Raw genomic sequence first — 18,466 nt, 5'->3', positions numbered from 1 at the left:
TCTTCAAATATTTTACGTAATGCATATCCGGTATAGTCTGCAGTTCTGTGCTGAAGTTTTCTAAATGAGAACAACTCTACACATAGCTTCCAAAATACTTTTGACATATCCTTTGGGATAGAATTAAAAACCCAGTGTACGTGATTTAACAGCTCATCCTTACGGTGTGTTTCAGAACCTAAAGCTTGTCAGGCTCAGTGCAGTGGAGTGAACACCCCTAAGAGTATATTGCACTTTCTGGGAAATGTAATATGATGCACACAGGAAATATATATATATATATTTCTATTTATATTATACTTGTCATATTTTTATATATTATATTTATATTAACATACCATATGTGTGTGTGTGTGTGTGTGTGTGTGTGTATAAATGTCACACACAAATGGGAGAAAGAGGGATAGATCTACTAGGTAAGGTATCCAGGAAAACTTCTGTATTTTTCACCCCAGTCTGACCAGCCTTCCTCTATGGATTCTGAGTCATGACATTTGTCATTATATTGGCCCAGAGCTGTTTTCAGTAGCTAGAAATCCCATCAGTCATTTGTATCTCCCTGAGAGTATAAGCTCCTTGTAGACAAGAATGTGTTCAGTTTTGTCTGGTCATTCATTCCTCCTTCCCTTCCATCCTCGGAAGCCCTTGAAAGTATATGAAGATCTGTTCACAACAGAAATTCAGTAAGGGGGTTTAGGATAAATTAAAACAGCAGCAGCAACAAGGGAGCTAGCCCTGGTTTCCCGGCAGGGCCCTGTTGCTCCTGTGACCCTCACCCCATTCAAGCTGCTCATGCAGTGAAATTCAGGAGTCGTGAAAAATCTCTCGATATGCCTGCTCATTCCTATTATGGCCTTTGGCTAAAGGGAAGTCTGAGTCAAATGGGAAGAAAAGCAGAAATGTATTCCATTTCTGCCTGATGTTGTCAAAGGACCAGGATGTGGAACATCGGTATTCAGCTGCACTGTCCTCTGAGCCCCAGGCCAGAGCTCTCCCTTACTCGTAAGTAAAGTTGAAAGACATTGAAGATTGTAGGGGTCATCACAATATAGGCAAACCAGGTTATATACTGCATTGGTATCAAAATTGAAAGTTTCTTTTTAAGAAGGGGACTTTCTTCCTCAGATTTCCCTAACATCTCTCCCTGTTTCTCTTGCCTGACTTTCTTTTTTTCTCCGTCATCATTCATGGCAGGCGTGATGGATCACTGAGGTAAGAACAGTCCCAAATCCTATTAAACACCTATGCCAATGCTCTTTGTATACCAGTGGGATTAATTGAATGTGTAGAAGATCTAAAACAGTATAGGCTATATGCCCCAATCGTCAGCTCTCCGATGTCAGGGTAATTTTACGTTAATATCTCATTCATCAGATTATTATATAATACATTATTTTTAAATATATAAATTTTAAAAATAGGCTCTCTTTGCTTTCTAATTGGTGATAACACAGTGTAAACTGACCACATCACATTCATCAGGCAGAGAGGAGACGATGAGAATGTCTCCGCTAACTCCTCAGTAGTAGGTAGTCTCACTCCTAACAAGAGTCTGACGTTTCTCTAAAACACTATATTGTACCATCTTTATAGTTTTCATGTTTTCTGTAATAGCAGTATTTTGTACTGAAAGCTGCATATTTTGACATAATATTATTGAAGTAAACTTTTCATTATCTCAGAACAGACTGCGTGTTTAACCCTTATATGAACCATTTAAAAAGCTACCAGGGGCGTTATTGCTCTACCCGGTGAGGGACGTTCAGTCAACCTTGGTGAGGCTGATGATTTTATCCCCTGTGTTTGCTCGAGCTAGGCTGCGTCTCAGAGCTCAGTGTGGAAGACGTGGACCAAGAACGCTCAGCACACCCTGCCATTTTTGGTAATGTGTTCAAATAGCAGCAGAAATTAGAAATCTATAAAAAGTAATATACACCAAGATTACATTTGAAAAACGAAAGTTAAATAAATATAAACAATTATAAAGTCAACTTCATGTGACTTCCTTTTGATTTCTTGTTCTGAAATTTTGTTATATAATTACGTATCTTCTCTCTGGATTCTAGTTATCAGTCATGGACTCCCTGTTGTTGGGTTTTTGTTTTTGTTTTTTCCTGACTTTTCTTACTCTTCTAGAAAACTTCTTTTTTATTCAAGTTTCATGTCACGGGGAGCATAGTGGAGTCAGATACCTAAATTTGAACCATAGCCTCAGTACTTGCCAGCTCTCTAATCATTGTCATCTATAAAACTGGAAGAGATAATAATTCTTTTCAGGTTATTGTGATATTTAAATAAAATAACATGCAAAAAAATCTGACACTTAGGTTAGAACTCATGTGTGGATAAATTTATGATTAGCTTATTAAACTGTGGATGTACCTATGAAGAGATCATTATATATCAGGCTTGCTGCCTGGCTTGGGCAGAGCGTGGAGAAAATCCCATTTTTTAGATTTAACTTCTATTGTGTATCTAAATACATATCAGAATCTTTTTTAAAAAAATTTTTATTAACATATAATGTATTATTAGCCCCAGGGGTACAGGTCTGTGAATCGCCAGATTTACACACTTCATAGCACTCACCATAACACATACCTTCCCCAGTGTCCATAACACAACTAGAATCTGTTTTTTAAATCATTTTAATTAGCATTCTCTCTATAACTTCATAAAAATATCATTGAACTTCTTTGTACAACTGCTATGTAATGTGAATACTTTGGTGAGGGCTTATGTATTAATTCACATGGTGACATATTTTTATGATGATTGCTTTTAGGAAAATGTTTTAAATCTTAAATATCATGTATTTACATAATCAGGAAACTTCCTTACTATTCTGTATCTTATTGTGAACAGCTCCTGCCCAAAGTCACAATTTTAGCCTGGACATGATGGTCCTTCGTTGTCTAAACCAAGGACCCAACTTGGACTTGGGGCAAAAGGCTTAGTCATGGCAGGTTATAGGAATAAAGATTTGGGGCACACATTTGCTGCCAAGTAAGATTGCTCCTCAGACAAACAATAAATATTTGTAGCAGAATCTGGAGTCAGACATGCGAGGTTTGAATCTCAAATAACTTAATTCTTTGATCTTTTGTTCAATGTGTATAAAAAAGCACATAATAATAGTAATACCTCAGGAGTTGCTGGGAAGAGCAATCATGCCCAATACCTATTAATTATTGTCAATATATTGTCACAGATGATTTAATGTTATTGATAATATCATGGATAATGATAATTTAGTATTACCACTCCTACTACACCTCCTCACTCTTAGTGTGTTTCATTCCCCCCACACACAATTTTCTCTCAACTATTACGAAAAGTGATTAATTTATACCCATTTAACAAATGTAAATATTAATGGCACTTACTCAGTGTTAAAATTTATAGATCATGGTTCAGAGACGTTATCTCACTTTGAACTTTCCCACAGCTTCAGAGGAAAAATTGGGTTATTATTATTCTTATTTGAGAAAAAAAAAAAAAGAAAATTAAGGTTCATGGAAGTTTCGTGACATGGTCAGACTCTCACAGCTTATAATTAAGAGCAGAGATTAGCTCTTGCAACTTTGCCTTCCTCACTGCTATGCATAGAGACTCCAGTAGTAAAGAAACTAAGGCCAGAAAAATGTTTTTCTTGTAAGTTTCCATAATACTCTCAAAACTTAGTCATATGCTAACATTGTAAAATACCAACGGGGTTGTTACCCACTTACCGTAGTCAAATACTGAATCCTGAAGGTCATCTTCATTGTTTAGTCTGTTGTGATTATGTCATTTCATCACTGATGTAACAATTTTTGCTTTAATAAAACCCTGCGCTGCCCCACCAGAAGCAAAAACTTTTCCAGAAATGTAAACAGCAGAGGTGGGAAGAGACGAAAAGAAGCTGTTTTCTTTAACAGAAGAGCAGCGGGCCTTTTGTGTCACGTGGGGAGACAGAACGCCATCCCTTAAACGTGTATGCTTGCCTCTGAGTGAAATGTTTTCCATTTTCACATACGGCCTTAGTATAAACAAGCAAATATTAGAACTCTAAGAATTTAGAGGAGATTGATAGCAACAAAGTATATTATTATATAAATTTGCTCTGTTCTACCTGGATAAGAACTCCAGGTCCCCCAGACAGAATGTGACTTAGCTAGCAACCTTTGGGTATAGTTCACCATTATACAAATGCCTAACAATTTCTCATAGATAAAGTATAATTCTCACATGGAGGAGGGAAACAGGGAAAGAGTAGCTATCTCAAAGGTAAGAATGTTAGTTTTAGCGGCAGACTTTTCGCTCAGTAGCCTTGAAACCAAGAGTGATCACTTCCACCTCTTCTGTGGCCTCAGCTTCTGTCTTCAGATCAAGGGGGTCATAGGATGTGTTTATATATTTTAGAGTTGTTAATATAAGGTGAGATAACATAGGGTTGAGAGTCCTAAGACTTTCTCTTTTAGCTTTTTGGATTCTTTGTTTTGGGGTTGTTTGTTTTTTAGCCAAAATGTAATGCATGTTCTTGTAAACAAGAAGAGGGGAAGGGGGGAAGGAGGAAAACAAACTAGCAAATTTATTTAGAATCATACATCTCTGTATTACTGTGATGTTTAGAATAATAATAGGTATTATTCTTAGCACAAGCAATGGGAAAGGCCAGATGACTATGGACAAATCACTTACTCTTACTTAATCCACGAAATAAGAGATCAGACTAGTTTATTTTTTGTCAAAATGTCATATTTATACATAATTCTCCAGAAGAAGTCACCAGAAGACTTCTTAAAATGAAAATAAATATAGTCCTACATTTTATTAAAATGGATGTGAAGAATGAAGTGTCAAACAGGACATTCAGAAAGTAAATGTTTGGTGTTTTTCAGTCAAAATTTATTAAAAAGAACGATTTGTGAAACGTAAATAAAACTCAATTTTAAAAATCTCAATGAGTTTAAAAAAGAGACAAAAGCAAGCTTATAAGCAAGTCAGGATTCTGTCTTACAGTTACCTTAGCTAAGAAGGAATCATTGGAATCAATGATTGGATTAGTGAAATTACTTGGTTCAAATAAATTTCGTGAATAAACAGCTGTACGGATCATAACCCCAAAAAAAGTGCTTTTAAAGAGAAATGTTACTGAAACAATTCTCTTGGGTAAGTAAATAGAGAATGAATTAATAGTACTAATTGTTAATCCTGTTTTGACTCAATAAGCATTTTTGAGCACCAATTACATTTGAGGCAGAAAGCTGGATGGTAGAGCTAGGAAGACTCAGAAGCCAAAATTCGCAGCTTTTCCAGCAAAGGAGGAAAAAAACCCTAGAGAGGTATATCAGTTAGTGTCCCATGGGTCAAGGTACGAACAGCGGATCTATAGAAGTAGAAACCTACTAGTTACAGTAGTCCTCCCTTACCTGCTGGGGAACATTTCAAGATCTCCAGTGGATGCATTTTGTGTTATGCGTTAACAAAACCAAACACTTCATAACACCCAGTGAGGAACAGAATATTGAAGAAAGTGTTTCCTCCTGAAGGTAATACACAAGAGACACTAGGAATGTTTATGTGATGGGTGAGTACCAACCCCAGAGAAATAGGTTGTGGTATACAAGGGTGGGACGAGACATAAGGAACCACATTTTATAAGACTTAGCACAGGAGGGGTTGTAGAAGTGTTTCTTGACATGGCTTACAGCTCTGAATCCGGAGGTCTGGGGTGAGACTGGAAATCTGCATTTTGTTTAATTATAAATTAAATTATATGTTCATATAAATTATAATTATATATTCACAATGGATGCATTGGGCAGTATTCTGAAGCATCTGATGTCAAAAGTAAATAACACTTTGTAAGACCCTTTTTCTTGGTGTGGTAACTGACACCTCATGTATCAATTTGGAAGGCAAAATGTTTAGTTACTCTTCATGAACATCATTTCCTTGAGTAAACACTTCAACGTTTCCTCAAGATCTACAGATGCATATCATATATGTCATCACCTTTCTGCTTAAATGGAACTCTATTCTTAATATTATGAGTCCTGCTTCTATTAAATTGTCTTCTGACTGTTACTTCCCACAACAATGCCAGACCACACATATCTGCCTCTTTGTTTGAACAGCTGCATACTATTCCGTTGTAAGAGTATTCCGTAATATATTTAACCAGTCCTCTGTCAGTGGGTCATTTTAATATTTCCAGGGTTTGTTTGTTTTTTTTTTTTTTGCTATAACATTTCTGAATGAACATCCCTGAGCAGACCTCTGTGCACAGTTGTGTAACTATAACTGAAATAGAACTTCCAAGATGCAGTCTGTCACTAGACTTGGGCGATATTGGCTGAAAAATGGTAATTATGCGTTTATTAAAACTCAGCAGGGTTTGGCAGCAGAAAGGACACTCACGTTTCATAATTGCTTCTTTGGCAACCCGTGACTGCTACCAGAGCACACACATCTCCCATGCTGGGATCTTGTCTTAATCATCACTGAATATCCAGCCTATAGCAAATGCCTAATACAGAGAAGTTGCTCAGTAGGTATGTGAGGACAAAGTGAATGAGTAAATTCTGTTCATAGTCTTAATCTCTGTGATTGACTCGATATGTGACCTTATATAAATTACTGACTCTTTCTGGGCTTCAGTTCCTTCTTCTGACAAACAAATATAAATCCTAGCCTGACTGTACCAAAGATTTGGCAGGAAGAACAGTAGAATGATAAATTTGGTAGTGACTTGAAAAAATAAAACATTCAGAAAATTCACATAATCATTGTCAATATGCTTTTAATAAATAACTTCTTTTGCAGGGCATAGAATATTGGAAATGTTGAGTATGTGATGCTAACTACAAGTGTAAAATAGAGCTCAGAGAAAAGCAATAGTCTTTGGGAGAAGGGTATTGGCTAATGAATTATTATCTTACCTTTATTAGTATCAGTGTCAGTATCATTATGATACTGATACTTAAAGCTTCCAGGTGGAAAGGTGCTATTGACTATAAAAGTCACATACTCAATATTTTAAGTTTTATGCTTTCTTCCTCCTTATTAATTTTTATGTACATACCAGAAACCTCTTGATGCTTCAGAAAGTCTTAGGTGTAATTTTAGTTCACTGAGTTTAATTCATCAGTAGTATACTCAGGGGCACCTGGATGACTCAGTTAGTTAAGCACCCGACTCTTGGTTTTAGCTCAGGTCATGAGCTCAGGGTCATGAGATTGAGCTCCACGGCAGACTCTGCGCTCAACACTGGGTCTGCTTGAGATTGTCTCTCTTCTTTTCCTCTGCCCCTCTCCCCACTCATGCTCTCTAAATAAATAAAATCTTTAAAAAAATTTTTAAAATAGTATACTTAGACAAATGATAGACAAATATTCATATCTAGATTTGGACACATACAAAATGTTATCAAACTTCAAATACATTGCCAACCTGAAAGAATCTTTTGAGTCCTCCAGTCTTTGCCTTTTATGTGGGAATTGAGGCAGATAGGCACAATAAACATAGAGGAGAAGGAATGAAGATTTTGGAGAAAAAATTGAGGTTCAAAAGGAAGAAAGCTGATATCTTATAATGCAATGTTTATATTATATTTGTTCATTTTATTCTGTTTCCCTGCAGGTTTAAATGTGTATTTGGCTACTTGGCTACTGATTAGAGAACACAAAATGAATAACTCAACAAACTCCTCTAACAGTGGCCTGGCTCTGACCAGTCCTTATAAGACATTTGAAGTGGTGTTTATTGTCCTTGTGGCTGGATCCCTCAGTTTGGTAACCATCATTGGGAACATTCTGGTCATGGTCTCCATTAAAGTCAACCGCCACCTCCAGACCGTCAACAATTACTTTTTGTTCAGCCTGGCCTGTGCTGACCTCATCATTGGTGTTTTCTCCATGAACTTGTATACCCTCTACACTGTGATTGGCTACTGGCCTTTGGGACCTGTGGTATGTGACCTTTGGCTAGCCCTGGACTATGTGGTCAGCAACGCGTCCGTGATGAATCTGCTCATTATCAGCTTTGACAGGTACTTCTGCGTCACAAAACCACTCACCTACCCAGTCAAGCGGACCACGAAAATGGCAGGTATGATGATTGCTGCTGCCTGGGTCCTCTCCTTCATCCTCTGGGCCCCAGCCATTCTCTTCTGGCAGTTCATTGTAGGGGTGAGGACTGTGGAGGATGGGGAATGCTACATTCAGTTTTTCTCCAACGCTGCTGTCACCTTTGGTACTGCCATTGCGGCCTTCTATTTGCCTGTGATCATCATGACTGTGTTATACTGGCACATATCCCGAGCCAGCAAGAGCAGGATAAAGAAGGACAAGAAGGAGCCTGTGGCCAACCAAGACCCAGTTTCTCCCAGTCTGGTACAAGGCAGGATAGTGAAGCCAAACAACAACAATGTACCCAGCAGTGATGATGGCCTGGAGCACAACAAAATCCAGAATGGCAAAGCCCCCAGAGATGCAGTGACCGAAAACTGTGTCCAGGGAGAGGAGAAAGAGAGCTCCAATGATTCCACCTCCGTCAGTGCCGTTGCCTCTAACATGAGAGATGATGAAGTCACCCAGGATGAGAACACAGTATCCACTTCTCTGGGTCATTCCAAAGATGAGAACTCTAAGCAAACATGCATCAAAATTGTCACCAAGACCCAAAAAGGTGATTTGTGTATCCCAACTAATACCACTGTGGAGCTCGTTGGTTCTGCAGGTCAGAACGGAGATGAAAAGCAGAACATTGTAGCTCGCAAGATTGTGAAGATGACTAAGCAGCCCGCCAAAAAGAAGCCTCCTCCCTCCCGGGAGAAGAAAGTGACCAGGACGATCTTGGCTATTCTGTTGGCTTTCATCATCACTTGGGCCCCATACAATGTCATGGTGCTCATTAACACCTTCTGTGCACCCTGCATCCCCAACACAGTGTGGACAATTGGCTATTGGCTCTGTTACATCAACAGCACTATCAACCCTGCCTGCTATGCACTTTGTAACGCCACCTTCAAGAAGACCTTTAAACATCTTCTCATGTGTCATTATAAGAACATAGGCGCTACAAGGTAAAACATCTTTGTGGAGAAGGAAGGTGGTCAGGGGAGCTTGGGAGAAAGCAAGGGGATAAAAGAGCTCCCAGTTTTAAATTCTCTGCCATTGCACTTTATAGTCTTATTATGGAATGTGCAATTAAGGAGCCTAACAGTGACACTTTTATTGTGCCTATGCTCCAGTTTGAGAAACCCGCACCTTATAAACGCTGTCAGTTTAGGAGCAGTGAGACCATGAAAGAGACATGTTGGAATTGTGGATTTAAGGGACAATCTACGCTTTCTTGTACTCTCTTGAAGAAGGGCTTCTGAATCTACGATTTTATCTCTGCACAAGAAGAATAACCTCGCTTTTTTTTTCCATTTTTTTTTTTTTGTTCCTGTGTGTCCATACAAGGATGAAATGCCACAGTTACAAGCTAACATGGAGACTTACACATAAGGAAATAGGCATCACACAATGGAAAAGTGAAGAAAGTCAAAACAGGATGTAGAAAGATCTCCAGAGTGCTAAGCTGTATTATTCTTTTGTTACAGTTTTATTTGGAGAGTTACAACATACTAAATGCTCTTTTCCCCTCACCTTTCCCTTTTCCCACCATCAAAAGAAAGCAAACAAACAAAAACCGTAACTAGATCATATCATTATTTTTCTCATTATAGCATCGGCTTTTGTACTTCCCTGTTTTACATTGTGTAAGGGCAAAAATCTGCAGGACTTCCACTAAATACAACCAGACACAGCCATGAAAATGGGCCTTTCACCCTTGCCCACTGTGTCATTTGCATTCTTTGGGCGTATAAAAGCCTGTAATCACTTAGTTTGCTTATGATCCTTTAGGTGAAATGTTTTCACCAATCGGGTTTTCTCCTAAACAAGCTCCTTTTGTGAATGGAATAGCCTACCTAATACATAAACATGCTTGAGAAACCAAAGTCATTTTTTAAACTGAGGTTTTGTCAAATTAAATAGTAGTCCTTTTTAGTTGGAGGAAGTTTACCGAGGCCAGATGAATTTTGAAAAAGGCAAATCAAAGGCTGAGAGGGCATTCCCTTTCAACCGGAATTTGCCTGACCCATGTATGTAATGCTAACTTGAAAAACATGAACTTCTGGCCTTTGTCAGCAGGACGAAGCTACTTTACTCGTTTAGAATCCTGAGTAGGATTAACGTACTCTTGTGGCACCAGTGACTTCTGGGTCAGTCCCAAGAGAATAAGGCCTTCTCTTCAATGCCGGTTATCAAGTGATATTCAATTCATAGTCAAATGAGATTGTTTATAGCCATCCCGTGTCCCATTGGAAAAGAAAAAGTCATTAAAAAACATTTCCCGAGACCACCTGTTCCATCTTCCTCAAATTGTCAATTCTCCCTAAAATTTTGTAACTTCAAAATTCTGTCCATAGAAGTATAGTAATCTTTGTGGCAGACATGTAGCGGATAACAAATGGAGGCCACGTGAGATCAGCAAAATCTGAAGAATCAGCTGAATTTGCTGAAAATCAGCAAAATCGGTAGCTGTGCCTGTGTCACTTCTCATTATTTCTTTAGTTCTAGACCATCAAAAGTCAGATCAGGAACTATTACCCAAATAGTAGCTTTATATAGACTCTTGTCCACATAAAGACTTTTTATTTGGTATGCCTAATAAATATATGATTGTGTTGATTCACATTTAGCTATTTTTTAATCCCTCAACTTTTTTTCTTTATGTGCTATTGTCTTAAAATCAGATTTTCTAAAGATGGCCCACTCAATAGAAATCAGATCTGTAAAACCAACTTCAAATTTCCTATTTCACATTTTAGATCTATGGGCCTTACGATATCTTGGCCAGTAATATACATATGAGTAGCATGATTAATTTTTCAGTATTAAACCTTAGCACTTTAGAGCGGTTTTGTGTGACTTGCCTCATCGAAGGCATCTCAACAATTTTGAGAGTTAAAAAAAAAAGCACAAGGTAAACAACAACAAAAAAGAAGCATTATTAAGAAGCAAATTGCCAACAATAGTTGCGTGTAACTTACCCTTTATAAAAATAACTTCTGTTCGAATAACTTCAGTCATTCCCCTACAAATCTCCTGGGTATAAACATACACCATCAGTTCATACAGATTCCTTTACTCCACAGTTACTGAGATGTTTACAATTTTAAATCCACATTAACTTTTATTTTATTTCTTCAAATCAGTGAATCAGTTGAATGGAAGGGACATCAAGCCACTGGGTTCTTTGGTTTGCTGTACATGAAACAACTGACTGGCTGAATTTTTCACTTACTAACTTGTCCTTTTATGCTGTAGATTCAGCTTTAGTTGGGACAAACTCTTTGGATTCAAGGATTCAGGAGTCTGGATTTGTGTCTTTTCTGGTCCACTCTAACAATTCAACTCACAGTGAATCAAACTGCCTCTTGCTCTTCATTGCCATTGTACCCTTCCCTTCCTTCTTTCTGTTCTTGGTCTTCGCCATAGCCACCACAACCTTGCTGAAAGAGAAACCATCACGCATCACAGCAAAGATGTGACTATAGACTGACACATCATGGAAACTTTGCCAACTGGAATCAGAGAAATGGAAAAAATACTGAACATGGCAGATGATTAGAAAGACACAGAGGTTGTATTCAAAGGTTTGCATTAACTGTTGCTGGATTTGTCTATTTCAGTGGCTCTCACGCAGGAACAATGTTGCACCCCCAGGGACATTTAACAATGTGTGGAGACATTGTTGGTGGTCACAACTTGGGGGGAGCTAAGGACATCCTGGTAGATAGAGGCCGGGGAGGCTGCTAAACAGCTCACAAGGATAGCCTCCCCCTCACACATACAACTAAGAATTAACAGCTCCAAGTGTCGATCATACCAAAGTCGAGAAACCCTGGTCTATTTTAAGGAATTCTAGAGCTTGCTTCGTATACATGGCAAAATAATCCTGTATCACTATAAGAATATCACTGCAAATTGCTCACCTGTTTCAAAAGGTAATGCTCACCAATTGTGTATCAGACATACTGTCATCCATGAGTCTGGTGTATTTGTAATTCACAGATTGGGAACACAGGGGACATCGACATATCCAGAATTACCAGACCGTGCAATAGCACATTGTCTCCAGCATCTTCATGTCCCATTACAATTGTCACAGAGTCCAGTCAATTGAGGTTGCTGGTAATTGGCCATTAAAAGGATTGCAGTTGATGTGGTCGGTTTCTATTGGAGCTGCCACTTTTCCTTTCAAAAACATTGAGAGCCTCTTTCAGAAACTATATGATTCACCTCCTTTATTTTCACTGGGATGGTGAATATCTGTCAAGAATTTCTTCTCTCCTCATAGCAATAATGTAAATATTCCAGAGTGGTCTTACAAGAAGAGGAGATTAAGAATGTCAAAAAGCCAGTTAATTTCTTAAAAAAAAAAAAAAAAAGAAATGATTCCCCTTTTACCAGTTTGAATTAATTTTAACATCAGCTCCAAACCGTTAGAACAAAGTCACCAATATAATAAGTCACATGGGATAAGCTTTCCCATTTGAATGTGGAAGCTGGAGGTCCCACACACTTCTGCTCTTTATCCATTTACTGCTTTTTTGATCCTGGAGATCTGACACTGGGGAAGACAAATTGAAAATGATGGTGACATACACCTAGAAATACAATCTACTTTTATTTTCTCCTACGTAGTTCACTGGTAGTTGCCTTTCCCCAGTTTGATGATATCCCTTTCAACAACCACAGCACTGGTGTTGCAAATAGATTAGGGAAGCACCCAAAGCTGGATGAATTGTGCAAAGTGTATTTTCAGCATGTACATATAATACCATGCTTCTTAAATATGCTTCTTTGAAAAGAGTGCACGCTGCAGCATGAACTGTGTGCATATTTAATGTATCTTTCTGGAATATGCTGTATGCTTCCTATACATATTCTATAAATAAAGTAATGAACTGTATCATAGAAATACATATTTCTGTATGCAAATAAATATATTATACACAAAATCTTAATATGCAGTATGGTATATGTTGCTTTAGAGAGTAACAACACTAGATTTTATATGCCCAATTTTTTTAAATGCTTTTGAAGGAAGTACTTGCTTTGGAAGGAAGAGGTTTAAGAACAGCCAAAATCCTACCCATATTACTATTAAGCTGTTTTATAATCTTTGAAAGCATGACACTGATTTCAAATATCTCTTGGAGGAATATATTAATAAATCTTTGCTGGTGTCAGCCCACGTGACGGGAATGCTCTTTGCTCCTTTGCTCCCGACTGGCCTGTGACTAGAATCTTTCTGGCTGTTACTGTTCCAACAGCTGTGTTGATCTCACGTCTGATTGCCTGATGAGATTGCAACCAATTCATTGACATACAGCTTTGCTCTCCTCCAAATTAACTGATTCTTGTCAAATAAAAAATAATCATACAAGGAGGAAAGGATGACCTTCAGAATGTTTTTATTCTGAGAAGCAAGGTAAAAAAAAAAAAAAAAAAGTACAAGCACTGTATTTTATAAACCATTCTTTTTAGATTGAGTCCAATATAGCATTCCATACATTAAATGTCAGAAATTTCTAGTCTGGGATATTGCAGATTTCTCCAAGAAATGATGAAATAGGTGGTTTGTTTCTGAATGCCCTACATTTTCTCCATAGCACCTTCTCTTCCTCTCCTTGTTGCCCACTCAACTACCCACATTCCCTGGAACATTTTCCTTGGCTCATTAGCCTGAATTCCTAGTTAACAAATACTGTAATGATTTTAGTTGATATGGGGCATGCCATCCCAAGAGACACTTACATTTTTTTTTAAAGATTTTTATTTATTTGACAGACAGATCACAAGTAGGCAGAGAGGCAGGCAGAGAAAGACAGGAGGAGGAGGCAGGCTCCCTGCTGAGCAGAGAGCCCGATGTGAGGCTCGATCCCAGGACCCTGAGATCATGACCTGAGCCGAAGGCAGAGGCTTTAACCACTGAGCCACCCAGGCGCCCCGAGACACTTACATTTTAATAAAAAAGTAGGAACACTGAACATCTCCAAGATCCCTATATTAGTCTTTATTTACCAAGGTTGGCAGTGGGAGAGATGATTTTCAGTGAATTCTAGTTTTCTATGCAAATCTTATAATATGCGTCACCGTCTGTCCACTTCCTAAATTTTACCTGTTCTGTCCCAATCCACCTTGTGCATTGTTGTCTCTTATCTGAACCAGAATCATTTCTAGAAAAACAAATGAAACAATTGAGTTTTTCTACGAATTCTCATTAGTTTATTGGTCCAGTGAAATGTTCTCATTTCATTTTTTAGAAGTTGAGTGAATACCCTCTCGGTGGATTGTCAAATGTTATTGCTGACTAGGTGGTTGCAAACACTGAGACAGGATAAACATCTTGCCATCATAAAGGAAGTATTTTCCACGTTATAACATGTATCAGTCTCTTTCAATCAAAAACTGAAGAAACAGAATGTGGTAAGTTGTGTAATATAGGTATTAAATAAGTGACATCCTATAAAATCTGTACTTTGGCTTCCTAAAAACACACACAGTAGGTCATGGGAAATTACAGAGACTAAAAAAGCATCCATCTTCTGAATTTGCACCATTTACCCAGGAGCTCACCCAAATCCTTCAACTGTACCTGTACTGGAAATGTGCATTTCTTCAGAGATTTTATCGAAGGATTTTTTTTTTTTTAGAATGAGTATCCTTTTTAAAGTCATTATTATTAGATAATGAAGTCATTATTATAAGAAGGATGGGGCTAGTGAATGAATTGTGTGTCTATGTCCAGGGAGAATTACAGTGGGTTGCAGAGGTGGCCAGTTCAAATCTGGATTATAGTTGAACTAGTTGTACGAAAAGACAAACATGATTCCCTCTATCCTCAAAGTAATTTTCTTCACATTGTGAGTCCTGCTGTCCTTACTGCCTTTGTATATAGCGCAGGTGCCTACATTCGTGATGGTGTGAGTGTCTTTGCCAGGACCATATTATATTTAGCCACAGGTCAGTTGTTCTCAAACTCCAGCCTGATACACAATCACCTGCAGACTGCTGGTTCCCATCAGTAGGTCTGAGGTGAGGTCTGAGAATTTGTTCAAGTACCCCAGCAATCCTGATGTGAACCTCCCTTTGAGAATGACTACTTTTTATAGTCTAATGAAAAATGTCACCAAAGCATTATGATAATTAGCAAGACATCTGTTACAGACAGTGAAAACTTTACATTTAAAACACTAGCCACAGGGGAGAATTTTTTTTTCTTAGACATCAGTTTGTTGCTTACTTACAAATAGGCTGTTCATATTTTCTGTCTTTTGGGAAACTTCTAGCACCATGATCTCAATGCCAAAGATTAAAAATAACCATATTGAGGGGCACCTGGGTGGCACAGTGGGTTAAGCCTCTGCCTTCAGCTCAGGTCATGATCTCAGGGTCCTGGGATCGAGCCCCGCATCGGGCTCTCTGCTCAGCAGTGAGCCTGCTTCCTCCTCTCTCTGCCTGCCTCTCTGCCTACTTGTGATCTCTCTCTCTCTCTCTCTCTGTCAAATAAATAAATAAAATCTTTAAAAAATAATAAATAACCATATTGATAAGTTTACTTGAAGAACCATTAGCATATTAAAGGTTAAAGATAAATATAGCAGAAACTTGAATTCTATGATAACTCCAATAAAAAATACTTTAAAATACATTTTTATATTGTCTCTTATATCATATATTTTTGCATAGAATATATATGCAGACATTCTCCTCATAGGAGTATTCAAAATGAATCATTCCATTATTTTGTTTAGAAGTAATGTTCAGTAAAAAATATTTGCTTTTGAAGGAATTCTTCAACCTCTTCTTAACACACACACTCTGGCACATAAACAGATATGCACACTCACATAAACACATAAAATTCACACAAACAAATATACATGCATATAAACACAAGTTTCATCTTCTATATCTTGACAGCGCCCAGAGGCATAATCTTTCCACAACTTTGAAAAGCATTTGGAAGTCTGCTAGAGAAGACACTGAACTCAGGTCAGCCAGGTACTAAAGAAAAAATGCGGTATTATGGTTGCAGAATGTTCTCAAAGCTGTTAGGATCAATACATTTTAGCTTTGTGTCTTTCACCAACACATCCCAGTCATCTGAAGACAGTCTCTCCGTAGGAAGCAATCACATGAACTCATGATGAGAAAACACCTGAAATCTACCATAACCCCTGGAAGACATATCTACAAATACATATCTTCATGATGGGTACCCCCAAACACTAAACCACTATACAATATGGTGCTTTCAATATCAACCAGACTACCTAGAGAGCTGCGTACAAGAAAAAAGTAATGATTTTGCAGCGCATTTCTTCCAAAATCCATTCTTTTTAGGTTTATAGCTCTTCATACCTGTGGATGGTATAAAAACACGAGTGATATTTACTCTGAATATGCAACAGATGATCGAACAGCTCAAATATCTGCTATCCTGAAAAACAAACAAGAAACCAGGAACGCAAGTCTCATCTTGCAGAAAAAAATAAGATTACCAAGCTGATTATGTTTGCTTTTCTTGGGATCCTCCCCCATTCTGTTTATTAATGAAGAAGCATAAGAGATCATTTAAAGCCCAGATATTAAATGGCTGAATAAAACTATTTTATTTTTTCTCAACCCAATTGGGTAGCTTAACCTACATGGAAATAATAAGCTGAACAACCTTGTATTGAAGCAGAAAAGATAACCGTAAGGATAAAATTAACAATAAAACAGGAGCATTACAAATATGATATCCCAATGAGGAAAAAAACTTAACCCCCAAGCTCTCTCAAAGAAATAACAATAACCCAAGTTCTTTCTCTATTTTTTGTATACTCTTTTCCTTCATCTCTTTTTAGTATTTTTGCTAAGGTCTTTACTATTGTTGTTTTAAAATTAATTTTTTAAATGTTCTGAGTGTCAAACACAAAAATCGATGTTTCCCTAGAGCTTGTTTTTTAGTTGATATTGCTACTCCAGAAATCAAAAGGCATTTAAAAAAAATCAAGTTGCTTACAATGACGTGTGTTTTAAATATCAAAACAAACAACATAGCAAAAATCTGGACAAAGGGCAAAAATATGGCTTTAAATGGAAAAAAAAAAAACCAAACCTGTGTACATGATGGCTTTCAAAATGTAATTATTTCCAAAGAACATGGCATCGATTTCCTCTGTGGTCTCACAGGCCTTCCCAGCACTGTTCACAGCGTGGTGGTTGTTGGCCCTTGGTCACCCTGAGAAGAGCTCAAGACATATCAACATTCTGTTTGAAACCAGGCCCTGTGGGAACGTGAGTGGCGTGTTCATCACCTGGGAACTTGTCATGATTAAGCATCAGACCTAAACTAAGCAATGCAAGCCTATTAAGCCTGAGTTGAGCATGCTGTGTGTGAGAAACCACAGTTTCACAAACTTGAGCACTGAGGAAGAATAAAATAATTGGAAGTTTTACACGTGATGGAAAAGGGAGCTAAAGCTAATGTACCCACATCTGTTAGGAAGCCTATTGTAACAGACCCTTCAGCAGATTCCTTGGCCGTGTACAGGTGAAATATCTTATGTCACTGAAAAATTAGGATGGTAAGGTTATACTAGCTGTAACGACTCCTAAAAACTTGTCATGACAAAGGAACCTGGAATCCTCCTTGTTTCCACTGCTTTGCTTTTTATTGAAGAGTAAGAAATACAACATTCATTAGAAATACACAATAGTGTAGAGTCCTAGTCTTTTTAAAATCTTCCATCAAAAGACAGTTATTTGAATGTATGTGAACTTGTTAGGCTCTTTAGCAATAATCTGATTTAAATTGGACTAACGATATATATCATATTGCTATAAATTACATATATTTATACAAGTCTTGCACATTTTATTTATAAGAGAAAAGAATGTGTTTAAAGAGATGGTAGTAGGAATTTAATGGAAAGTGATTCACAAATGCAAGGAATGAGGTCTGTGCCGGTAGAAAATACTCAACATACCAAAGGAGTGTTGTCTTAAGTGTTGATGCATGTGTGCAAAAACATTCCAGCTTCCTGATTCAGCACAGAGGACATAGTTGGAAGATGCTAAGAATGTCAAGCCATGTCCTGGGATGTTTTGGCCAAGCTGTATTCTTAAATAAAGCATAATACCAGTCGGAAAATCCAACAATAAAAATTTTTTTTCAAATAATTCATCATATTTAGAACACATTTGTGAGCATTTTGGAAGTCAGACTCTAAGGACTCCTGGGTACTCTTCAAGAAAGAATACCAAGTGGTACAAAGTCCTCTTTGGAAAGGTACTAATTTTAACGCAAATTAGTGTGAGCTCTGGCTCTGTCCTTGAAAACTGTCACTTCACTTTATCAGATGAAAAGCACT

General features: G+C 37.7%; 1 protein-coding gene across 1 annotated transcript; it reads left to right on the top strand.

Annotated features, from left to right (window-relative positions):
- Positions 1–6,510: 6,510 nt before the first annotated feature.
- Positions 6,511–9,418, top strand: LOC111152067 (cholinergic receptor muscarinic 2). Its single transcript, XM_022510358.1, has 2 exons — positions 6,511–6,539; positions 7,627–9,418. Exon 2 carries the CDS (start codon positions 7,674–7,676, stop codon positions 9,072–9,074), a length of 1,401 nt encoding a protein of 466 aa, XP_022366066.1. The 5' UTR covers positions 6,511–6,539; positions 7,627–7,673; the 3' UTR covers positions 9,075–9,418.
- The last annotated feature ends 9,048 nt before the right edge of the window (positions 9,419–18,466 follow it).

This window comes from Enhydra lutris, unplaced genomic scaffold (assembly GCF_002288905.1).
Source record: "Enhydra lutris kenyoni isolate GAN:26980312 unplaced genomic scaffold, ASM228890v2 scaffoldscaffold27, whole genome shotgun sequence".
Lineage (NCBI taxonomy): Eukaryota > Metazoa > Chordata > Mammalia > Carnivora > Mustelidae > Enhydra > Enhydra lutris.
This window is presented reverse-complemented; position numbering and strand designations above follow the sequence as displayed.